This window comes from Beta vulgaris, chromosome 2, assembly GCF_026745355.1.
Source record: "Beta vulgaris subsp. vulgaris cultivar EL10 chromosome 2, EL10.2, whole genome shotgun sequence".
Taxonomy (NCBI): domain Eukaryota; kingdom Viridiplantae; phylum Streptophyta; class Magnoliopsida; order Caryophyllales; family Amaranthaceae; genus Beta; species Beta vulgaris.
Window position 1 is genome coordinate 55991812 of NC_079203.1, and position 26473 is coordinate 56018284.

General features: G+C 33.6%; 2 protein-coding genes across 3 annotated transcripts; one reads left to right on the forward strand and one right to left on the reverse strand.

Annotated features, from left to right (window-relative positions):
- Positions 1-2113: 2113 nt before the first annotated feature.
- LOC104903273 (zinc finger CCCH domain-containing protein 29) lies at positions 2114-4634 on the forward strand. Its single transcript, XM_010691294.4, has 2 exons — positions 2114-2682; positions 2825-4634. Exons 1-2 carry the CDS (start codon positions 2286-2288, stop codon positions 4336-4338), a joined length of 1911 nt encoding a protein of 636 aa, XP_010689596.2. The 5' UTR covers positions 2114-2285; the 3' UTR covers positions 4339-4634.
- A 13213-nt stretch (positions 4635-17847) lies between these two features.
- On the reverse strand, positions 17848-26237 carry LOC104903266 (omega-3 fatty acid desaturase, chloroplastic). Of its 2 annotated transcripts, none has more exons than XM_057392833.1 (8): positions 26193-26237; positions 20744-20833; positions 20459-20525; positions 20008-20100; positions 19725-19910; positions 19522-19605; positions 18444-18581; positions 17848-18189 (listed from the first exon to the last, which is right to left on the reverse strand). In XM_057392833.1, the coding sequence occupies exons 4-8, from the start codon at positions 20086-20088 to the stop codon at positions 18025-18027; spliced, it is 654 nt and encodes a 217-aa protein (XP_057248816.1). In that variant the 5' UTR covers positions 20089-20100; positions 20459-20525; positions 20744-20833; positions 26193-26237; the 3' UTR covers positions 17848-18024. The 2 variants fall into 2 exon arrangements, with proteins under 2 accessions (XP_057248816.1, XP_010689586.2); XM_010691284.4 differs by lacking the exon at positions 26193-26237 and adding an exon at positions 21624-23181.
- Positions 26238-26473: the final 236 nt, after the last annotated feature.

Genomic DNA, 26473 nt, shown 5'->3' on the forward strand with positions numbered 1-26473 from the left:
TGGTATTAATATCAATTTTTAGTTTCAATTTTTCCCTTTTTCTTATACTTGCAACATATGGAAATATTACATAAACTAAGGATGTTGAGAGAGTGTCAAACATGATTATTCATGTGATTAATACTAATAATGTAAGACTTTCATTGTATTATAACTTTTTTTGAGAGGAAATGCAAGAACCCGTTTTAACTTGTCGGAAAAAAATATTGCAATTATTGTAAAAATACCCCCAAAAAACTTGATATTGCAAAAGAGGTAGTGTGATGTAAGGTCGAGCAACAGGTAATAACATAGTGATTTTGACATTAACTTCGATCCCAGAATTCTTGGAATCGAAGTCTCTCCCTTTGCAAGAGGGATTCCCAAATTTTCTCCCCTACTTGCAAGAGATTTTTACTTTTTTACTAAAAAAAAGAAAGATATGATGTAAGGTCAACTGCCACTACAAGAAGTCCTCATCTTATTGTTGGAATGAGGAATTAAATCCAGGACAAAACCTTATAATAGAGCGTTGTACTTCATTCAACTATCACCTTTTCCTCAAATAATATATGATGTAACTTATGTAATACACTTAAATTTAGTCATATTCTATCAGCAATTTGTTTCTTATAAAGTCAAAAATTATATTTTTTTTGTTTGCAGAAACAAAACACAATAACAGACATATCTAACACAAAGAATTCCAATCCCTACCAACAAGAAGGAAAAAAAAGCTAAAAATACAATTTCATGTGCGATACACTAACTGAATAGTAATCATCATTTGATGATAAGAAAAGGTCAACATATAACAATATTATATACGTCCTCGTTTTTCTTTTAATTGCATCGTTTTTTACTTTTTGCCAATTTTCTATTATTTGCATGGTTTTTTTTTTTACAATATACCCTTTTTTCCATCTCCTAGCACACACAAATGATGCGATAAAAAAGCGAGGAGATAGATTATAGAGTTATAGAGTAATTACAAATTATTAGAATAAAGGATAGGAGTTAGCTCAAGCCTTTGGCTTCGGAGGTCAGAGGTTCGATCCTTACTCCTAGCATTATGCTGGGGTTACCAGCCAATGTGTTGGAGTTTTCTACAAGCTAGTAGGCTTGTAAGGGTTAGCCCTTGGGTTAACTTAATTCCCTAATAAAAAAATATCCCAACATTATTATAGTCACTCTGATCCATACGAGCCACAAAGGCAATACAAAGAAGACGATGGAGGTAGAGCTGATCACTTTGTCTCGGGTTTTGGGCAGAATTTTTCGGCCGGCCCGGATTTTTTTGGCTTTGGGCAAGCCAAAAACGATTTTTTAGTCTATTTTTTGGCCTGACTCGTTTTGGCATAAAAATCCCGCTAATTTAGGCCCGAAATAGCGGACTTTGGGCACAAAAAATCGGCCTGAATTTAGGCCCGGACCGACCAATGCAAAGTTATTAAAATCACGATTCAAATCTTAAAATCTTACGATTTTACGATTCAAAATATGGTAGACGATTCGATTCTCGATTCTAGACGATTCTATACATTTTTGTTGACTAGCGAAAACCTCGCAAGTTTAAATCATGCTAACAAAGAAAATAAGAGATATATATTGATAGCTATTGCCAATATAGTGGGTAAATAACTATTTTTTCCAATTTTTAGGTCTTTTAACTTATAATTTTAGCATATTCAATGAAGATTGAGTGCAATATCTTGATTATACATGTTTGTAGAATCTTACGATTCTACGATTCGATTTTAGGATTCGATTCTAAAGGTTGTTTTCGATTCAAACTAGAATCTCGATTTTAACAACATTGGACCAATGAGCAATTTTTTTTGCCGCAGCCTGGGCCATGAATCATGGTCACCTCTAAATAGAGGATTCAAATCTGTAAACTATCATTCACAACACCTTACTTTTAACATTTAGGCTAAGATATGATTGATCAGAGTGATAGTTAATGTGAGTGAAAGATATAGTTAAGAATCTATATTTCATGCAAATTACATTTCGTAGACCAAGGTATAGTCACGCCCACACGCGTAGTACCCCTTTGACCCCCTCTTCAAACCCAAAAAGAAAAAGACCCCAAAAAAAAAAAACTCTTAAGAAAGAAGAACGAAAGCAGAAAAGTCACACTTTCCTCCCTTCTTCCTTTGGCCGGTGTTTCTTTCCTTTATAAGAGCCGCTTATTCTCTCTTTTCTTCTCTCAAATTCTCTTCATCACTTCCTTCATTCTTTCTTTCATTTCATCACTCTTAAACTAAATCAAAACAACAACAACAACAAAAACAATTCATTTTATGGGTATGGATATTATTATTCAACAACAACCAACTTCTACTTCAACTTTACTTGAATTTGCTGCTTCAGATGATGTTAATTCCTTCAAATTAGCTCTTCAATCTTCTGGGTTATCAATTGATGATGTGGGTTTTTGGTATACACGAAGAATTGGTTCTAATAAGATGGGTTATGAACAAAGAACTCCTCTTATGGTTGCTGCTCAATATGGTAGTGTTAAAGTTGTTAATTTCATCATTGAATCTGCTAATTCGGTTGATATTATTAACCGAGTTTCTGGGTCTGATAAAGTTACTGCACTTCACTGCGCTGTTGCTGGTGGTTCTGTTTCATCTACTTCTATTGTCCACCGCCTTATCTCCGCTTCCGCTAACACCAACATCGTTGATGCTAACGGTACTATACTCTTTATCCTTTTTTTTTTTTTTTAGCTTTACAACTGTAAACGAGTAACAACTTATAATAGTTTAGTGGTATTGGTATGACAGCTGTGGAGTGTGTAACTGATTATGTTGTTGATTTTTGTTTGTTTGTTCAGGGAATAGAGCATCTGATTTAATTGCAATGTTTCCGAAATTGCCCTTGTTTAAGAACAACAAGCAGCTGGATACACTGCTGAAATCTGAATCATCTGATTCGGATTCGATTTCAGGGTTCAGTACTGATTCAGAATCTGATTCGAAGAAAGAGTTTGCAGTTGCGGATTTGCCAGATATAAACAATGGAGTGTATGGAAGTGATGAATTTAGAATGTATTGTTTTAAGATTAAGCCGTGTTCAAGAGCATATACACATGATTGGACTGAATGTCCATTTGCTCACCCTGGTGAGAATGCAAGGAGAAGAGACCCAAAGAAGTACCAATACACTTGTGTGCCGTGCCCCGAGTTTAAGAAGGGTAGTTGTAAGAAAGGAGAGGAATGTGAATTTGCTCATGGTGTGTTTGAGTCTTGGTTACATCCAGCTCAATATCGTACTCGTTTGTGTAAAGATGAAATTGGTTGTTCGAGGAAGGTGTGTTTCTTTGCACATAAGAGGGAGGAATTACGCCCTGTTTATGCTTCTACTGGCTCTGCTATTCCAGATGTGAATGTATCATCATCTCCCAATGGATTTTCTGGTTCATCCACTCCTCCGATGTCCCCATCATACGCTCCGCTTTCCCCTAATAGCGGAGCGTCTGGGGGTGCAGGAGGGATGTATCAGGGGAAATCTAATTTTGGTGTGTCACCCCCTAACCTGCAGCTTCCTGGCAGCAGGTTAAGGTCTAGCTTAAGTGCTAGAGATATGAAATTAGAAAGAGAGCTCATCAAAATCGAGTCGCAGTTTCTGAACCAACAACATCAGTTTCAGCAACACCAACTGCATCAGCATCAGCAGCTGCAGCAACAGCAGCAGCAGCAACAACATCAGCAGCAGCAGCAGCAGCAGCAGCAGCACCAGCAGCAGGTGCATTCGCCTAGGCCATCTCCTAGGTGGAACAACAGCATGATCCCAGCTACTAACCTCGAAACAGCCTTTGCTTCGATTAATGTAGCTAGGAAGATGTCCCCTCCAAGTGTCCTAGAATCCCCCTTCAATGGACCTAGGAAGCTGTCTCCTCCCAGGGCTTTGGACTCCCCAAAGTCTATGGCGGCAGCAATGCTAAACTCTCGAGCTGCAGCCTTCATTACGCGGAGTCAGAGCTTCATTGATAGGGCTGCATCACCAATTGGTGGCAATATGTCGAGTCCTAGAGCTGATTGGGGTTCTCCAAATGGAAAGCTAGATTGGGGGATTCATGGAGAAGAGCTTAATAAGCTAAGGAAATCGAATTCTTTTGCTATTCGAGGTTCTAACAACAATGCTACTAGAACTTCCCCACCTGGGTTCAATGAGCCGGATGTTTCATGGGTTAACACATTGGTTAAAGATGAGGCAAATGCCGGGTATTTGGGTGCAAGGTCGCCTAAATATGGCCGCGGTGGTGCTGGAAATGGTGTTCAAGGTCAGGATATGTGCTCACCATGGGAGCAACTGTACATAGATCAAGAGCAGCTGGTTGCTAATTGAACAATGTTTTAGGCCTATAAGCTAACTAAAAATATTGAATTCTATTCTATTATTTCAATTTGTTGCTATATAGTGGAGTATATGTTGAGAAGTAGGGAAGAAAAACAAAAGATTTGAGGGAAGATCAGATTAAGAGAATTTAAAGAGATTTTCTCTGATTGTGTATAGTAGTAGTAAGCCTAGAATCTATTCATTCTATTGTTTTCTTTTAGAATAAGGTTATTTGATCTTTTGTAGGATTATTCTTTCCTCTCTCAAGGAAATTCTTATTTATAGATAGTAATGTGTTTTGATTATATAGTTGACAACCAAATCAATGTGTTATTACATCTATTAACACATTGATTTTAGCAAATTGCATTAGTATAAAGTTCTCAAGTTCATAAAGTTTGCACAATCTGGATCAATGTGTTTAATCAATTCTTTTTGTTCCTAGAAATGTCAAATTTCAACTTCTATGACTAAGCATATTTGGAAATATGATGATGACATCAAGCAATTGCTTGAAATTGTTTGACAAGGCAAAGATGGAAGACTTCAATCTTGTTCCTTCCTTAATGATTGAAAGGGACTTCCATAATTGGAAGCTTGAAACCCTTTATTCCAAGAAGTTTTATATCATCAAAAACCATCAACCTAAGCCTGGCCTAGTGGTAACGAAAGAACCTTCCAACTTCAAAGTTGTGGGTTCGATCACTGTTAGGTGCACTTCGTGAGAGGGTTAAGGTTTCTCCTTACCATCCCCACTTTCAAAGTATCTCCCCGCGAACCCAGACCGGTTTAACGTACGAAAGGTTGCGGTATGACGGGATCCTTCATCTTACCATATGGTCTCTATGTGGGCCCAAAAAAAATCATCCAAAACCAACTTAATATTGGATAAGCCAAGTAACCTTGTCTAGATTTACTCCTCACATTATTCTAATATTTGCTAGTCTTCTTATGTAGGAAATATAATAGATTTAAACGTCATGAGGATATTTTAAAAAACGTTGTTATTTTTGTAACTCTTTTATATGAGATAGAACTCTATGTTCCCAAATTCACCTAAAAATTTGCAATGAAAGGATGTTTGATCTATATTACGATTCCAATTTTAGTGACTTAACAACTATCATAACTATTAGAGTAAATATATGTGTATATATTTACTCTAATAATAATAACACTTAACATACTAATAATCATATTGACAAATCTTCCACAAAACATCTCATCCCATTAGATTATTTACAAACTGCTTCATTAGATTTATATACCAGGAACAATTATTAGTGATGTAATTTCCATCCATATCAGAATCTTTTGAGACTTCTAATGAGGGTGTTCAATAATTTTGTTATTTTTGATGGGAAGGGTGTTCAATAATTGACAAATCCTTGTAAAATGGAAAAGTCATACTTCATGTAGAAACAAAGAAGGTAAGGAAAAATGATATGATTGGTTGTACTTATTACTATTATTTTTAAATATGAAATATATTTGTGAAATACGTGTTCAAGTTCAGGACAATCATCTTTTTCTGACCAACATAGAACTTTCGATTCAGCAAAATAATTGGAAATAAATGCAATAAAATATAAATATACTTCCCCGGCCTTTCTGTTTTAAATGAAACGCAAAGTCTTGAGACGAGAATTTAGAAAAGGAGAAAGATAGCAGGAAATAAATAGATAGACTAGACCTGATCAAATAAGCCTGACTCATTTTTTTGCGGGTTTTCGACAGATTTTTTTGGCCTGCGGTCGGTTCCGGCTCGATTTTTTTTGCTTTGGGCAAGCCAAAAATGACTTTTCAGCCCGAAAAGCCTGTTCATTTTGGTCCGAAAATAGCAGGCTTTGGGGAAAAAATTTTAGCCCGAAATTTGGCTCGACCCGACCAATGAAGAATTTTTTAAGGCGCGGCCCGTCCCGACCAATGGGGAATTTTTTAAGGCGCAGCCCCCCGTATTCGGCTCGACACATGATCATCTCTAAGATAGATCTATGTGAGTGAATATGAAAATATCAAATAAAGAAAATTTTCATATGAAACGATCTAAAATGACGTGTGTTTCATTTATTTTAGAACGGAAGAAGTAGTATAATCATGTATAATCCCAGTGCTCGAATATCTATGTAGTCTAGTGGATCTATGCTGGAGCATGGTTGGTGAAAGGAAAGTGAAGGCTCAAGGCTGTCAAGTGTCAACTGCAAGAAAATGGCGCGTGGGACCCTCTTTTGGCTCATAATAATAGTACTTGTAAGTTTTTCTCTTCATGTCCTACCAAAACTCCAATTATACTGAGATGATGGAATGAGCTGGGTTAGCCGCCCACATGCACAAACAAAAGTTATAGGTTTGTGGATAACGAGTTTATGGGATATGGAGGATTTTAGTACTTTTTTGTCGATCTTAGTTAGACAATTAGTACTAACCACTCAATCAGGTAGCGTAATGTTCTAGCAATTTCAAGTGAGGTAAGCTTGATTCAGTAGTATTACGTAGAGGAGATAACACAATGTAGCAATTAAAAAAAAAGGAAAAATTGTTAAAAAAAACCTTCAAATGTTCAATTTTACGAGAAAAATCTTTTAAAGTATTTTTTACGAAAAAAAACACAAACTTAATTTTTTCTGCAAGATGAAACCTATTCTCATTTTCTGATGTGGTTTTTGAGATGCATAGGGGTGGTGCCGCAGTTAATGAAAATAGGGGGTTAAAGAAAGATAGAAGGGTTAGTGTCGGAATTGAGAAAAAATACACCGTTAAATGAGAATAGGTTTCTTCTTGCAAGAAAATTTAAGTTTGTGGTTTCTTTTTGCAAAGAATGATTTATAAGATTTTTTTACGCAAAATTTGACCTTTAAAAGGTTTTTGTTGACAAATTTTCCTAAAAAAAAAAAGTGGAGGGAGTAAGAGTTATGGGTTTTGGGTATACATTTCAAAGAGAGGTAAGAAAATTACCGAGTTCGCCAACTATACTAGTATGAGACTTTTTGAGAAGGAGTCCAAAAATAAATTTATACGGGTTAGGCCCAAAGCCCCAAAACATGCAATATCATACTAATGATAGAGTTTTAAGTGGACTCGTGGGCTTAACAAATAGTATCGTGAAGGAGTCTAAAAACAAATTTTTGAGTGGGCTAGACCTAAAGCGACAATATCGTAGTGGAACTTTAGGGGGACTCGTGATCCCTAAAATGGGATCAAGTTTTATTAGGAGGGCATCGAGGTCAGAATTTGGTTGACCAATGCGAGATTTTGGTCTGGTTGGTCATTGCTCTTTACCAACCCCTCGCAAAAAAGTTTTAACAACATTTATTGAGTACTTAAACCGCAACTAGATTCAAATGATAAATGCAATTAGCTAATCGTTTGATTTAATTTATTTTGTCTTATCTTATTTTATCTTATCTGAACTTATCTTATCTTATTTTTTCTAAGATGCGTGAAGATAAGTTGAACAGAACATCTGATCTGATCTGATCTAATCTAATCTTATCTTATCTTATCTTATCTTATCTTATTTTATCTTATCTTATAAGATCTTAAATAAATTAAAATAAGTTGAACAGATTAGGGTCTAAGTAAGGTAAAATCTTGTACAAGTTGTACTCAGGTCTGTCAATTTATGGGTTGAGTCATGAGTAATGTTATACAACTCTTATCCAAGATGTTCCAACGGGCTTTAATAGTTATAGAATCTTATGATGAGCGCTCTTTATGTGGATCTTTAGAGACCATATTGGACCCCATAAAGGACCTTTAGATACCATATTGGGCCCCAAATAACTTACATCTAGTACTGGCCTTCCTCTGTAACTAGTCTTATTGTCTATGCATCATTATTATTTTCTTACAAAATTGCTGCATAACTTCATCTTTAACCTACTAACTTATCAAATGAGGCACACACCACTTGAAAAAGTTACATTTTTGCACCTATGTGTAGAAAAAGTTTATTAGAGCTATCTCTAAATTTTGAGACCTTCAATATTAACTTCTTTAGATTTATGCATCTCCAACCTTTGTTATCGTACCTCAACTTTGCAAGAACGACTTTGGTTTCATTTTTCGTCCTGAGAATTAGGGCACAATATATTGGGTATATATATTTTTTTGACTTAAAACGACGATGAATATATTAGTTTTTGGGCATCTGTTAGGAGTTACGGCTTCACTGTTTGTGCCATTCAAGTTAGGGAAGTTTTGGCCCAAAAAACTATCTAGCATAATAAGTTTAGTACAAGTCGGGGAAGAGGATAAAATACATTCAATCTCATAATAGCTACGTGAGTCTTCTTTTTGCACGCTTTGCCATCTCATCAGCGGGGATGTTAGCTTCTCTTTTTTCATGCACCAACTGACCTCCATCCTGCTCTAGGAATATTCTGGACATTTTGACTAGTCTGGTTAGTTCATCTTTTCTCTCCTCTTTGGAATTAATCTCGATCACTGCCTGGCTGCAGTCCGAGGCGATGGTATAGTTAGTCCAATGTTCTTCTCACACCCATTGAAGGTCGAGTAGGATAGCTTGTACGTACCTCCGCTGCCTTACAATTTCTGCGGAAACTCTTTGCAACAAAATCTTTGAGCCTTAGGACCTATTCTTTTCGATTGAGATATGAACTGAAACGAAAACTAAACTGAGAGAAATAAATTGCATAGAAAAACTAAACTGAACTGAAATTGACTGAACTGAACTGAACTGAAATGAATTTGCAAACTTAGGACCAATCTAAAATAGCAAGGTTTGAACGGCAAACGTGGCGTACATTTTGAATACATGAGTAACGATTGATAGTAACCATTACTTTGGTAAGTTGGCAAATTGCAATTTGCATAATCCAAATAATTGTAGTTTGCTTGTATTATCTTTCTTATGTGAATTGGACATAAAGTGAATTCTTTGATCAAAATACCAAGTTTTTCAACTAAGACAATATTTCTGCGACAGGGTAGTGATAGTTAAGACATTTAGTTTTTGTATATGCTTGACCTGTATTGACCTTATGCGTTAACCTTAGCCATTTAAAGAAGAAAGTAGGAATTATAGCTTAACCTGTTTTAAAGTAATCATCTTTTTATGGTCAAATTGTGAGAATCACTTGTAACATTACATTTAAAAATTTATTTCCATTACCACTATTTATTAACGATGAACGGGCCGTTAAGGTGTACACACACTTCTTGCGTGGTCCTTGCTAGCCGGCGAACTTTTTCAGTCTGTTGATTCCTTGGTTGCATTTGATTGTACTTCATGTTCATCGTGGCGTTAAATTTTGTAGCCAGTGTTACTCCAACACCTTCATTTGTCGTATTGTGTTCGACACGATACTTTACTTGAATACTTCATTTTAAACTAAAAACTTGACTTTTTCTATAAAATATCCGAATCGGACACTTGGACACCTGTATCCGAGTAGACACTTAATCTGTATCTGAGTAACATAGTTTGTAGCAATATAAGTTTTTGTGGATTAAATTTGAGAACTGATAGAGTCGCAGCTGCTTCTTAAGCATATGTACCTCTAATGTGAATGCAAACTAATGAAATAATGAATTCTGATGAGGATATATTTGATTCACTTGTCATGCATGGTAGTCATATTTTTGTCTTGTTAACTTGATAAATTGGACATATAAATTAACTCTATGCTCATTTTGAACAATAAAGAGCCTGATACAACATTATAGTTAGCGTCTTTACCATATGGCAGAACTAGAGCTGATAAACCTCAGCCCGGCCCGATTTTTGGGTGTGTTTGGACAAAATTTTTTGGCCTTCTCGACTTTTTTTTTGCTTTGGGCAAGTCAAAAATGGCTTTTCAGTCTAATTTTTTGGCCCGACCCGATTTTGTCCCGAAATAGCGAGTTTTGGGCACAAAATTTGGCCCGGCCCGACTAATGGATAATTTTTTTAGGCGCGGTCCGGCCCATAATCACCTCTAGGCATAACATAAGATGATTGATCACCTGAATGTTAGGTTGATTAATTCATGTGATTGGCAATTGCTAATTATTTACATGTAGGTTTGTATAAGAACATAAGAGAGATCTATCTTTTTCAAGACTTTAGTTGAAGTCAAGAAATACAAGAATGCTAGCATCATCTAAGAGACATTCACTGAATCTGGTGCAATTGCAGCTGAAGCTGGTGCTGCTAAGATGATTACAGAGATTACTGACAGTATTCTGAAAGCAGCTGCTGCTGCATCAAACATAGAATATGTCCAGGTATATAAAGGTCATACATGAATTACTTTGGCCGTAGTTTTCTTCAACATTCTAACTTTGTGCAACTGTATAGTTTTGCAGTCTCACAGGAATGGTTCGCGGAGTACCTTCCCAAGGATACCGGGAACGTGGTACGTGGCCACCTTCCACGTTCCAGGGGACGCATCCCGAAACGCAGAATGTGGTACGTGGTCTAGGAGTCCATCTGATTTACTCTAGAGGCTGCGTTTCGCGTTTTATGTAACAATGACTTTCCCATTGTTTGTGAAAGAGAATCGAGTTGTTTATGTTCTTCACTCTGATAAAGATGCAAGATTGTTCTCTTGAAGACTGGATTCTAGTAGACAGTAGTCAGTACAACTGGAGGAAGGTATGTCTGTTTTACCATCATGGATTTTTGAGCTTATAGAACTTTGTTTAGATAGCAATGATAAGAGGAAATTTAGGCACCTGCACTTTTCTTCAAATTTTTTCTAACACCGGAAGGATTTATTAGAGTTACGGTAACTATATTATATTAGAGTATCATGTTTATTAGGACTTAGAAGTCTTGTATTATATTCCTATCTGTTAAGTTGTTAAGATATCTAGTTCAGTAAAGATTTCTGATATTAGGCTGTATATATATATATTCCTCTAAAATTTAATGAAAAGTTTGATAAGTTTCAGATTCTAAACCTTAACCAGATTTGCTAAGTGGAAAAATAATGAATCCTTCTAATTCCCATATATCCCTTCCATCATGACTCTGTGTATCCAAACAAGGGAAAATGTGTCTCTTGCTTACCCTCCAAATTCTCCTATTCAAAGAAAGTATTAATATCAACCTTAAATACTAACACATTGTATTACTACTAAAACAAAGCATAAGCGTGGAACTGGAAGTAATTAAATAGGAGCGGAGGAAGTATATATATATCAACGTCTAACACTTTTTAAGTCTTAAAAGATAGACACTACTACTTTCTCATTTTGTTGTTATTGCATACTTGTAATAGTTTATAGGGCACTAGTCCTATCATATAACAGAGCTAGAGAGTTTCCTAGAGATACGCCGAGTTAGCAAGCAGTTGCTAGCTAACTTTGCCGATGAAGTGGATGAGCAAATGACTCAGATTTTTGTGCTCGAAAGAGCTTAATTAATTTCTCTTGTCTCAAAAACTTAGAAAGTGGAGAAATAAAAGTACTCCAAATAAATAAATAAATAGTATTTGGGCCCGAACGTTTCCCCGGGTTGGTATTGATTTCGAACTTGATATGTATTTTTCTCTAGTCCCATTAATATATATTAAGTAAACTTGACATTTAAAAGGTACAAATATAATAATGTAGACACTTAAGGCATGATTAAAAGTAGGTTGAGATGGTATGTGTCATATATAATAGCAAGAGGTCGTAGGTTTAAATCTTGTTGCAAGCTAATTTTACTTTTGTAAATCGACATGTATATACACATTGGACAATTCTAATAGAATAACAGAAGTGTTACGTGACGTGTATACATTTTCATACACGCCTTTCTAATGATCTTGAAGTTATAGAGAACAAGAGGGGGTAGGATTAGCATAAAGAAGAGCAGCATTGAGAATATAGCCTTATTTCGTTATTCGGTTAGTCCTGCTGTGGGCCTGTGACAAATAAAGTCGCTGCGCAGTGAATATTTTGACAATTTTAATCATCATTTTAAAATATTCTCCCTCGAAGTTTTATTTATCAAAAAAATGAATAATATGACCCAAAAGAGAAAGATTAAGGCTTATTCTTTTAGGTTGAAATGAGTTGAACTGAAATATCGAGACTTGAGAGTAGTTGAAGTTATAGCCGGCAAAATAGACACATAACCGTAACCTACCCAAAACCCGTTCTCACCCAAAAATAACGACCCGAAATAGTACCAAAACCCGTTTTTCACCCCAAAATAACGACCCCAAAACAGAACTGAACCCGATCCGAATTAAAATAGACCTGAATATGAACCGAACATGAATTTACCAGATTCGAAATTAACCCGATAATAATGACAACAACCCGAACCCGACCGAAAAGTTGTTATATTAGTTACTTTTTAAACAAATTTAAGGAAAATATTGTCATGAAATACTATACATGATTTAGCCACTGTCCATTAATTATTTAATTTATTTTCATTAGTCTTATATGTGCTTTATTTATTTGGGAGATTAGAACCCAATCTAACCCGACCCGATTTAACTCGAAATCTCATGGGCCCGACATGAAACCATATCCGAACAAACCCGACCCGAACGTAACTAGAACACAAAGTTGACCCGATTATGACCCGACCCATTTTGAGTCGATCTATATCCGTTTCGTATGATTCGTTTGCCACCTGCCCACCTCTAGTTAAAGTGAATTGAAGTGTACTGAACTAAACTAAAACTGTCCAGAAAAAACATGGCCTAATAGGCCTCTTTGGCTGTTTTTTCTGACAAAAAAGGAAAGAAAGATAAGAGAGTACTTTCTCTTGAATAAAGCCACTGGCCACTGGCAAAAGTAGTGAATGATGGAGAGCAAGAGCAAACATCAAGATTCCATGGCAGGTGAAACTTTAGTGTTTGGTATTCATAAAAGATAAAATTCCCCCTAAACATGTCAAGAAATGATTGTATTGGAACTCCAATTAAGGTGTTTTTTTTTTGCATTGACTAGATAAAATTAAATTTGAATCAATATCGATTATTTGAGCAGTATAGGTGAATTAAAATTTTCAATTCAATTTATAATCATCCAAACGTTTTCATATATACATAAATTGAAAAAATCGAGCATGACTCAAATATTACTTAGTTTATCCCAAATTTTTTCCATATAACAAATGTTAGTATAGCTTGAAGGGTTATAACTTGTGATGTTGTAGACTTCTTGTGATAAAAAGAAGGGTGGTGGACTGCTACTTGTACTCTCATCTGTGTCAAACTGTCAATTTTTGATGTATGACGTCTATTTGTTATGTAAATTCTTGTAAAGTATCATTATTATTTCTTTTAGCAAAAAATACAATATATAAGAAAAATGTTCATGAGCTTCTCCTATTTATGATTGCATTCTAGTTGCTAAACATCATCTTGATATTTCATGAGTTGCATAAAGCCAATTTCAACTTAAGAGACTTGAAAAGCTCGAAGAGACATGAGTTAACTAATCGATATTTACTTATACATATAGGGATTTCAAAAATATTGCAAAAACTTCGTAGTAATACAAGTGTTACGAGTCCAATCATTCCAAGTTCAACCTCAGCTCGATCAACTTATGACTTCTATCATTTTGTTGATGGGCAACCTAAATTTAGAATGGAGATTATGATCTACGTAATAAGTAATTCCATTCAAAAATATAATTCTTTTTACGACTGACAATTGACAAACCATACACAATTGCGACTGCTAAATCCACGCACATTCAATTTTCTCCTCCAAACACCCTCTAATTTTGTCAAAGAAATACCTTAACTACTCTGTGCGGCTATTTATTAATAAAATAATGATTTATTCAATAATTATCACAACTATATCATCCTTGTTCCTTTGTGGTGTTACTCTCCTCATTCCTATTTCCTCAATATGGTTAAGGTGCAATAAAAATGCAATAACCACTAACCATATTAGGCTATTAGCCCACTACTTATCTCGTACGAGCTATAATAATTTAAGATGTAACGCATGATAACTCATTTCATCTATAAATGTCAATTATACATTGTTTACTAATCACAGTAGTAGAACAGAAACCACATGTGCATGCCGACGTGCCATAAATTAACACACATTGACATAGCTTTTCTACCTTATTAATTATAATCAACAGCTTTAAGCAATCATCCATGACGTGAAGTTGTTATGCATTCTTCTTCCTATTTAATAAACATAATATATATCAACAGCGTTGACGTAATTGGTTAAGGATCTCTCGCTTCTTAACTATGGTTTCGGGTTCGAGCTTTGGGTATGGAAAAATTCCCAACTGAAAAAGATGTTGCCTTTCAAGATACCCATGCAAACTCTGGCAGGAGATTAATTCGCTCATCAAAGGTGGTGAGAAACTCCTCGTAATAGGACCATAAAAAATACACACAATATATACATCATTAATGAATATACAAGTATATAAATTGCGTTCACATATATTATTATTGACATTATTTTCGGACATAAGAATGAGAGAATACGAAAGTATGATGGTATTTGACTTAAATATGAGTAATACTGAGTGGTGAAAGATATGGGAACCGGAAACACGTTTACAAAAGCTTCGATCGTGTAGGAATCCACAATGAAGTGATTCAATTGATCAAGATGCATGGGAGATAAGAGGACTCGAATCGCTAACATCCGCCATAGCCCATAGGGTAAACCATCGTCTCTCAGGCCCCCCAACTGACTGATTTTACCGAAGAAATCTCTTATAGACAGTAGTAATAAAATTCGATCCGCTCCTCATAAGGGAGAAACATACACACTACATACGGTCCACATTTACAATTTTAATGCTACATCTCCTTTTCTCCTAAGGAGTCTGACCTGCAAACCTGTTGGCTGGTTATATATGCAAGAGGTGTCAATTTAGTTTAATAGGGTCATTCATCTTACCAATTATAAAAAAATATATAAATCTATACAATTTTATTGCTAAGTTTTATTTGTTTGTTTGTTAAGTTTAATTACAACACTAAAAGAGGACAAACTACCTCCTTACTTTTCAACAATGAAGTAGACAGTGGACCTATATTAGTTGATAGTTGGATCTCAAGATTTATTGGTGAACTTTATTTTCGGTGTTCTCTTTTTGGTACCTGAGAAAGTGAGAATTGAGATCCAGAAAATCTTTTTTATTTTAATGGTACCTTCACGGCTTCACCAAAAGGAAATTATATATCTTATTGATGTGGACAATACTTCGACACCAATGCATATTTTGATAAATTTGATAGAACTGTAGGCAATTTTTAATAAAGAGTAGAAGAGTTCGATCCACTTATAAATTTAAAAAAAATTCCCATAATAAAATTAATTTAAAAATTATAAAAGTAACTCTTCTAACTTATAATGCGAGTAATAACTCAAATATGTAGAGTATTCCAATGGCTATAGTCGGATTTTTTTATTACAACATTTATTTTTCAAAGAGCCTATACGGAAGGATGGGTAAATAAATTCTAAGTAAAGCACCAGGATTCTAACCTTGTTTTAGGGGTGAGAGGTGAATAAACTACCATCCACTCCTCTTAAAGTCACACTTTCAGAGTTCAGACTATTCATAAAGCCTAAGAATGGTAAGTTTGTTATTCATTTGAGAAGCAATACAACAAATTACTTTACATATCTGGAAATTTTAAGGAAAAAATATCTAAAAGATCCTAGAAAGCAGTGGCTGATGTAAGCTCATGAAAGAGGGGTCACTTGAACCCGCTTGAGGGAAAATAATACGAGAAAAAAATATAATATTTTATGTATAAAATATAGATAAAAGTGTTAAATGATAGTAAAAGGAATATCACTCAACTTTATAAAAGAATCTCATGCTACATTAACATTACTTTCTCAAACACTTATTGTTACTGACCCCGTTGCATATAGTTTCTAGATCCACCACTATAATAAAGGATAAGTTTTTATTATAATATGAGTATTGAGATTATAATTTGTAAACATTGACCTTATTTTTTTTTCTAATATAGTACCTTTGTTCTACAATATATGCACCATTTCTCATTTGGACACTATTCATTAACCAACTTTGACAATATACCTCTCATCATAATGTAAGAAAAAATATAGTCAAGTGTAATCTTATTAAATTCATTTCAATTCAAGGATTTCAAATATCAATTTTTTATAATTTTTACTTAAACGCAATTAGAGATGTGAATTTTAGAAAAAATCATGTCGTAATACGTGAAAAGGCAAATGATGCATGTATTGTGAAAACTATGGTAATATTATACAATATTTAATTTAAAAATACTATCACTATTTCTCTTAAATGATATCCAATGTATATTTTGAATAACAACAAAGTTATACTTCCTCCGTTTTTTATTAGATGTTACACTTTTCAAATTACGGACTCCTAGGTAATTTTTGGAGAGGAGAGAGATAGAGAGAATGAAAAACAAAAGGGTCTCATGTGAACATGTGATAGGAGAAAGATAGAGAGAAGTTATTACCCAAAATAAAAGTGTAACATCTAATTTAAAACTTCCTAAAATAGAAAGTGTAACATCTAAAAAGAAACGGAAGAAGTAAAAAAATTCTACTATCTATAATTTTTCAAACATGTAATTATTTCCTAATATTCCTTTATTGTATTTAAAACGGAACGGAGGAAGTATTTATATTTATGGTCATATATAACCAACTATAAAAGTATTTGCGAAGTGGAGTGAGTATAAAAATAGTCAAGTACAAGATTCTTAGGACAGCTGAAAAGTTCTCAATGTGGACCACTAACCTAGTATCTCTGTGGTCCAGATTTGAGGGCCCACCAAAAATTTAGGACCAAAGTAAGCCAGCACACTAGTGGGCCAATCAGCCCGTGAACAAATCTCTATCAGCAAGATTATGGAAAATACGTAGTAGAATTTTTAGTACTGTGATGATGAGAATCACAAAATTCACAATTGTGAGAAGTTTGATGATTGATAATCTTACTTGTATGATGTAGTATTAAATTTTGTTGATGAATATTTTTCTTGAAAATATTGCTAGTATTTTTTTTTTCTACTTGTGATGTCATATATGCATCACATAGTAATAGTGATCATTATATTAACACTTGACATCATTTAGTTTTTATAGATATTGAATTATTCACATAAAATATTGAATTATCCACGTACATATGTGGATATCAGCTTGTTTGGTTGGTAAAATCTAATAAATTATTGATATGATATATTGATATTTCACCTTCTTTGCACTAACAAAAAAGTGAAAATTAAAAGCCGTGAAATAGACCTACTAGTGTTAATAGAAAATTAGTGATAAATCAATACAATAGTATCTTATATGAAGCAATTTAAAGTTAGTTTTCACTCAAGGAATGAGAGAAAAAAAGTAGGGATATGATAAACTTTTCACCCTTATAAACTGCTTAATAGTTACGCAACTCAATTCAGCTTATGTGAGTGTGATGAAATCTTTTCTCAACTCTTTATGTACCAATTAGATCCACTAACAAGAAACTACAAGCCGTGAAATACACAGAAAATTAGTGACAAATCAATACAATAGTCATGCAAATGATGTGTGATACAAACTGATTAACCAAATAGTCATAAAACAATAATCATGCTTATTATACTCATTTCACTAAGTATAACAACTATAAATCCCAAATTAAATGACAATTTGGGGCTGAAATTCCATAATTTATGACTAATCACAAATCTGATTGGATCCCAAATAATCTATATTCTATAGTGTCCTTTAAATTATCTATGTCCTACTACAATTTTGGGTCAGTTTGATAGTAGACAACATCTCCAGTATCACTAACATAATGATCTTTCTTAAAGCTGTTTAAGAGAACATTAATTAAATATAATGGAATAGGTCCAGATTTCTTTGGTTCACGGTAGTACTTCCCAAGAACTGGCTTTGCTGCTTCTGTCTGAAAGATCACATTAAATAATTACCAAATGTCAGAAGAACAAAAACAATGTAAATTGAATAATTGAGTTATGTACTCCCTCTGTTCATATTACTCGCTACACTTCTTAATGCACGGACTCTTAGTCAATTTTTGGAGAAGAGAGAAGTAGAGAGTAAAAAGAAAGTGTAGCAAGTAACGTGAAACTTACCACAATGAAAAATGTAGCGAGTATAATGAAACGGAAGAAATTTTTAAAATGAATATGTACTTACTGCTTCAATTAGATAATAATGTGGAATTTGTGGGAAAAGATGATGAATAACATGAGTGCCAATGTCATGGTGGATGTTGTTTATCCATCCATAATCACGATCAATTGTTGTAAGCCCTCCTCGAAGGTAACTCCATTCCTAAAGAAAGGACATAAAATCAAACTTGTAATTTATACATCCTAATATTAGTATATACTCTTTCCGTCTTCTAATTAGTAATTGTTTCGATTTGATTTTATGTTATTGCAATCATATAACTTCGATTATTGATATATTTAAGATTATAAAAATTGATATTTGGAAAATATACACATCTAAAAACATCCAAAATTTAATAACGTTTGTTATTGTTATATGGAAAAGTCATTTGAAAACAGACTGTACTAAGGGGTCGTCAAATAGAAAACAGACCAAATTAATAAATACTAGCTTCTTTCAAATGGTGCAAAGAATGATGGTTACTAAATGAAATCGCAAACTAAAATTGAAAAAGTTGATGAACGAGGTCTTTTGTCTTATTGTATTCTCATTTATTATACTCTGTTTCTTGTTGTATGTTCGAAATTTGTAGTCATCATGTTTCTTATTTTTTAGGTGTAAAGGATGACGTAAAAAATGTTTATTGAATGAAAGAGAAATCTACGAGGTGAATGAGTTGATTTTGTACTAAGTGTAAAGAATAATTCTATTAACCTGATTATGTTAATCCTGACATCATTTAATATACTACCTCTGTTTTTATTTAGTTGCAACGTTTTGACTTTCACGCTTGCCAATGTACAATTTCAAATCGTTTTATCTCTAATTGTATGTAAGTAAAAATTATAAAAATTTGATATTATGAAAGCTTACATCGAAACGAATCAAACAAGACCTCACATGACTATATTTTGTTTAACATATAAAGCAATAAATGTGGTCAAATAAGAGAACATGAATAGTGCAATTTGTCAAACGTTGCAACTAAAAAAGAACAGGGGTAATATATAGTATTTATAATACAGACTACGACTAGTAAAAAAACCATACTATCCTTTTACATATAATGTTACTCTAATAGATTTAAACAAGAACGTACCTCGCCACGGTACCAAGGAAGTTTGTGATCATCAGGGCCATGGTGATGCAAGTAAGTCACCATGTCCAGCCACATGACAAAGATCTGAAATCAATACATATAATATGTGAACAACAATAAGATAAACCATTTTATTCTGTTTACTCCATTTTATATATTGGTAGATTGAAAAAGAATATCAGAGAACAAATATCAAAACTCACCACATAGGGAATACCATAGAGTTTGAGCAAGTGAACAGGGCCCATAACAAAGCACAAACTCACAAGCAAAGCTGCCATTGCAGACCAACAAAGTGTAGAGATCATAACATCATGTTTTTCATTTGGAGTGAATAAATCACTTTCTGAGTTGAAATGTGAGCCTGCTTTTCCTGGACTTCTTCTCCACTGTAGTACCATTTTTTTATATAAATTGTTAATAATTAAGCTAGTTAATAATAGGTTAAACAAAATAATTATCAAGATAATTTAATTGAAGGCTCACCAGATAAATTGGATATGCAAGCAATGGAAATGGAAAGGTGAACCTTAACTTCTTTGTCATAGTGTCCAAACTATTGTACATTTTTTCGGACAACTGAAATAAAGCGCACAAGAATAAATCAATAATAAAATTCGCAAAAGAATCGAGGGGGAGCTCGATAATAGATTTCGTAAGTTAATTGGATATGATATGATTATTTTGTTTCAGGGTTTTCCCTTTTATCAATTTAGTTGGTTGGCATTTCATTATAGGACGAAAATGAGGTTCACTTTTTAAATCCCAGTCTCCAAGAAAAAACAATTTCGATACCAGACTTATACTAAGTCTTATAATGAAGCGTATGTACAATAGTTAACGAGTTTTTCCTTTTAAGTTATTGTAAGTGCGTCTAGTACAAAAGTAATAGCTAATAGCAATAATAATAACTTGAAAATAGAGTTGACAAGCTTACTGGGTGCCAAGATTCATCATTCTCAACATGACCATGGTTTTGATGATGAGTTCTATGACTAATCCTCCTACATTATCACCAAAAGATTAAAGCTTTCAGTTTAAATCAGACATACTTCCTATGTTTCGTTTTAAATGCAACAAATCAATATTGTATATCTCACAAATAATACTCATTTGTTGCATTTAAAACGACGAAACAGATGAAGTATTATCATTAGCCAACAAATTAAGGCATAAAAAATGGTTTTGCAAGATAATTTCATAAGCAGCAAAAACAACATACCATCCATTATATGGTACAAGAATAAAAGAGTGAAGCAAGTGGCCTACTACACTGTTCAACTTGGGATTATTCGAAAAACTTCCATGCCCACTGCCATTACAACAAAAACAAAAATAACTCACATGTCATGCAGAATCAGAAAAATATCATAGTATTATACTATTAATATTCCTGGCAGCATGAAAATAACATATTATAGATTTCTACTACCAAGCAATAATTCACATTATAAGCACTAAACAAAATGGCATCTTATAGTATATACTCTTTTTAAATTACTAAACGAAATAAAATTTTAATTCATACACTTCCAAAAATGGAACTCCTGTTGCCCCACTCCTAAACCTAGATCCTGATTTAATAAAAAAGTATATATATACATATGTTGTCTATGGGCCGACTATATGAAGTAAAAATCAACGCAATGCTGGTTCGTTATTGTTTTCTGTTTCTAGTCTTCAGTATCTTTAATAACCAAAAACAAATATATATATATATAAAAAAAGTGATTCTAATTTTTATTCTCAGTTTTCAAAATTGACATGTTTACTATAACTATAATTAATCAGTTTGTTATACCCTTTAACTTATATCATATGAGATATGACTTTTATATTTCTTGGCCTCTAGGTGAGTAGCCCTGTGCGAGGGCAGCTCAGAGGCAATTCATCTTATCACGGGTTTTCGAAAGGGGCCTAAAAAAAATCTAACACCAAAAACTGAAAACTCACCGTAATGCTGAACATGATGCCCTTACCAAATCGACGTATGATTTTGTCATAAATACATATAAAATAATACTATTTCAAGAAATATATTCAACATTTATTGCTAAAGTAGCTAAAAAAAAGGTAGTAGAAAAAGTAAAAGAAAAACTCACCAATCATGGCCAAGAACAAAGAGAGCCCAAAACATGGTACCTTGTGAAACCCAATAAAGAGGCCAAAGAAACCAAATGTTGAAGAAAGAAGCACAAGTAGCCAATGTAAAAACAACAACAATATCTTTAACAACATAACTTATGGATTTCCAAGGGTTTTTCACCCAACAATGTTTTGGAATTGCATTTCTAATATCTGCTATTTTGAATGGTGGAGGAGAACCTGGATTAAACTCCTTAATCTCATTAACATTGTTGTTATTATTATTATTATCATCAACATTGTTGTGTTCTTTAACAAGTGTTGAGGATGATTTGCGGCCATTGAGCATCTTCACTCTTTGAACCGCCATTTGATAATAATAAAAGTAGTTATGAGAGTGGGGAGAAAAGGGAGAGATTTTTGATTCTTTGGAATAAAAACTCTACAAATGTTAATAGTAGTATGGCATTTTATACTAGTAGTGTACTGGTAGTGCTAACTTGTTGCCCTGTTGTATATTGTGAAGCCCTACCTTATTTATTATTGTATATAGATATATAAGTACGGAGCTCGAGACATTTGTTCAGGCTTCCTTACTTGATAGGATGGTGAGTTCATTCGTCGTATATCTGGGTGTATCATTTGTGTCTTACATTTAAGATTATTTTTTGCTCATTTGGAATAATTAATTATCCTTTTAATATATTTTACTCATTTTTGGATTATTTCAAATGAAAAATGAGAAAAAAAAAATAGTCTTGGATATAGAGATGGCAACTAGTGAGAGCTGGGTGGGCCAGGATGAGATTTCACGACCTAGGATCGGACCGTGAAATTTTGGACGAGCTAGTCCATGAGTTGAAAAATCTTGGCCAACGCCAATCTGTTGTTGGTTTTCACAGTTCGGGGAATGATTATGGTGATTCGTGGGCCTAGTGAACTGGACCGGCTAGCGATGCGGAATGAGAATTTTTTTATTTTTTTTTTTCAAAATTATATATTGTTATATAAAACCTTTAAAATTAATTAAACTATATATAATTATTAATATTAATGAATAATTTCATTATTTTTAATTTGATTGAATTATAATATATGCAATTTGATCAAAATATATACAATTTGAGTAAAAAATATACACAATTTGGATAATTATTTGGTTGGACTGGTCCGATTCATGGGCTAGTAGCGGACATTCGTGGGTTGAGTTCAAAAAATTCGGCCCAAGATCAACCCACCAATTTCACGGTTCGATGCGAGTTGACCCAGGCTTTTATTGGGCTCGACCCACACGGGCCACGAGATGGGCTGGGCTAGATTGGCCCGTATTGTTGGTCATCTCTACTTAAATGTAACATGTTCATGGTACACGCAAATGTATGATAAAAATTGTAAAAAGATGATCTCTTCTAATGATTTGGTTCTCCTTTTAACGTTGATAAAAGAAAAACTTGGGTAGGCATCGTAGCTTTAGACGTACGGTCTGTGGTCAAATTCTACCAAGCATATAAATGTGATTTGGGAGGGAGATTATTTTCCTTATCACATTTATTAAGATGTACCTTTTTTTTTTTGAAAAATATTAAGATGTACCTTCATTTTACTTAGACTAGTACTCCCTCTGTTTTTTTTTATCATTCCTACTTTGACTTTGCACGTTTGCCAATGCACGTTTTAAAACTTAAATATCTTTCATTATATATTAGTAAAAATTATAACTATTGAATATTAATAAAGTACTAATTGAGACGAATCAAACAAGATCCCACATGACTATGTTTTTTCTTATAAATTGAGAATATTTGAGAAGATTCTCTCTATGCATGAATAGTGTCAAGATTCTAAGTGAGAAAGATAAAAAAAAACAGAGGGAGTACTATTTTATTCGAAACGATCGATTTTCTTCCCTATGTTGAAAATACAAGCCAAGAAATTAATTGTGACCTTTTATTGGTGGTTCTCTTTTTGAAGATATACTTTGTATCATTTTTTAAATTTCAAAAACATGTTTATGAAGTGCAATTTCATTTTTCAAATATTTTATGTCAATTTATAGACTTATTACTATTTTATATGAATTGATTTTCATCCTTTTCCCCCTATCCCACCTCATCTATCAATAATCTCAAAAAGTTTAAAAGACCACAAAATATTTCTTCATAGTTTGTTTAATCCGATTAAATTATATATGTGAGAGGTACATTTCCAAAAGTTGAATATACATGGCAAGTAATTTCTAACTAATAAATGCCACAAATTTGGTCATGTTTCAAAAATTATACTCCCTCCGTCCCAAAATATAGTTCCCATTTCCCTTTTTTCACGATAATTTATGCAAGTAGTTACTAAGAGGAATAATAAATATATTTTGTTTATTCAAATAAATGTTGTATGGGAAAAGATGATTTTAGGAGAGAGAATAGAGAGTAATTGGTGAAAGAGCATTAATTGTAACATTTTGGTTGAATAAACAAAGGAAAAAACAAAATTCAATAAGCAAATAAATGATGGGACACGGTTTTTCTAGACAAATTATGGAAAAATGTGGAACTAAATATAGAAATGGGAACTAAGTTTTGGGACACCCAAAATGGAAATGGGAACTATATTTTGGGACGGAGGGAGTATATAACTTTTTTTTTACGGGTGGCTCTCTGGCCTCTCTATTAAATACAACACAATTATATTCTCCTAAAAGATAATAACAAATTAGGAAAATATATTCACAATATTTCCTTAATAGCCACAAGTATTGGCGTGCACAAACCGGTTCAGACGGGAGATTCCGGTCCCCGATCCGCTGAATATCATGATTCTGGTTCACCGGTCCGGTCCGATCCAAACCCGAAAAATTCCGATTGGACCGGAATTTCTATTATTTTAGTAAAAAAAAGTTTATATGTTAAAAAAAATTAAAAGGTAGAAAGTTAGAAACTTAAAAACTTACTATTTATTCTTTTTATATATATAATTTATAAATATATTTAAATAAAATAAAAATATATTTTTTTTTTGAAAAAAAAATCCGGTCGAAGAGGTCTAGGACCGGACCAATCCGAAATTTTTCTGGTTTGATCTCGGTCCAAAAAATGCCGGATTCCGATTCACCGGTCCAGCCGATTCCAATCTGGACTGGTCCTGGACCGATGCATACCCTTACAAGAAGTATTCCATGTCACAAATATACGAGTAACACTTAGAATCTTGGGCACGTACTCTATCGAATTATCGATTAATCGATGGGTGGTTCTTATTTTTGATCCTCTGAAGATATACTAATAGCCAAAAAAATTCAGCAAAAAAAGTTAACATGTAAAACATAGTGATGTCATTGCCTAAATTAACTTGAGTGGATCCAAGATGCATCATTATCATTGGTTGGTAAGACAAAATTGTTCAGGCACACTACATGTGCATCAGATTTGCCATGTATATTTACCATCTACTAGTAAATTACTCCAGCAGGCACCAACTATATACTTGAATCTTGGGTACGTACGAATACGATGCACACTTTTCTCAATTCATCAAATCAGTTAAAGAGTTCAATTTTCAAATTGTGTTCTGTAGGAACAGTTTATGTAACACGTAACTTGTCATTCTTGACAATGTTACATGTCATTCTTAAAAAGTTCTCCTAACAAAATTTTAATTAAAAGATTCAACTTCACATCTGTATAGTATAGTAAGTCACCTACTAAAAAATTGATATCATTTCAAAGATAACGAGAGTGAAAAAAACAACTAATATAAGCAATCTTTGGGGTTAGATCAAACAAAGCCGAAAAAATAAAGGACCACAAGTTACAAAATGTACAGTTTCTTTTCTACGAATATATACTATATAAAGATAATGAGATTAAAAAAACAACGAAGACAAGCAACCTTTTGTGTTAGATCAAACAAAGCCGAAAAAACAAAGGACCACAAGTCACAAAATGCACAGTTTTTTTCTAAGAATATAGACTATAGTCTATACATCTAGATAGCATTGTTGGAATACAAGCCCATGTCGGAGAGAGTTTGACCATAAACAAGGTTTGTAGGGTTTCATCCTAAAACCAATTGGTGACAGGTGGAGTAACCCACCAATCTATATATTAGTCATTCTCTCTTAATTCTTCAATGTGGGACAACTTTTACTAACTCACATGTGGGTTATACTCTTAACCAATATTATAGTCGTGCAAGTTTCTTCGGAGACAAAGTTATAGGTTAATCCCCCAAAGAAGTAAAACAATAAGCTCGCTTTTATTTTGCTTGGTTTAACCCCCGCCCAAATAGTCTTGCATGATAGTAATAGTGAACCATGATATATTGATAGAATATAGATCTATTCCATGAGCCTCAACCACCAGCTTAAACTTTTGGTATGTCAAAAATATGATAAATTGATGATGTGAATCACATACAACTTGGGGATTGTGAATGTGGACGGTTTTATGATCTTGTTTTGATCTTCTTAGCTTTATCTCATACAATGTAGATCAACCATAGAGTTCATTCTTAGTTTTGATCATTTAATAAATAAAACTTATATTGTACAGTAAGATGTAATGCACCTAAATAAGATGAAGGGGACTCACTTGAGCGGAAAATATGAGGAATTCCTCAAATGAGTCGCATGAGGTTTGATTCATAGACCTCGAAAATAAGAAATAGGAAGCCATATCAGTACTCCACCACCTCAACCTCAATACACTTACGTGTATCGGTGTATATGATATGAATTGCATCCCGAAAATAATGAAGTGGGACTACATAGGCTAATTTTCCAGCAAACAGGTAAACGATGGCAACAACTTGATAAATAGGCACTAATTCTTCTCAGTTATTCAACAATAAAGTTGTTATCCATTTGGCTTTT

Bases quoted from the DNA above. Each gene is read 5' to 3' on its own strand.
- LOC104903273 (XM_010691294.4), top strand. From the start codon at position 2,286: ATGGGTATGGATATTATTATTCAACAACAACCAACTTCTACTTCAACT. The intron at 2,683-2,824 runs GTACTATACTCT...TTGTTTGTTCAG, and splicing joins CAACATCGTTGATGCTAACG to GGAATAGAGCATCTGATTTA.
- LOC104903266 (XM_010691284.4), bottom strand. From the start codon at position 21,976: ATGGCGGTTCAAAGAGTGAAGATGCTCAATGGCCGCAAATCATCCTCA. The intron at 20,101-20,458 runs GTAAGCTTGTCA...GCTTTATTTCAG, and splicing joins ATGATGAATCTTGGCACCCA to TTGTCCGAAAAAATGTACAA. The intron at 18,190-18,443 runs GTAAGTACATAT...GTGATCTTTCAG, and splicing joins ATTATTATCTAATTGAAGCA to ACAGAAGCAGCAAAGCCAGT.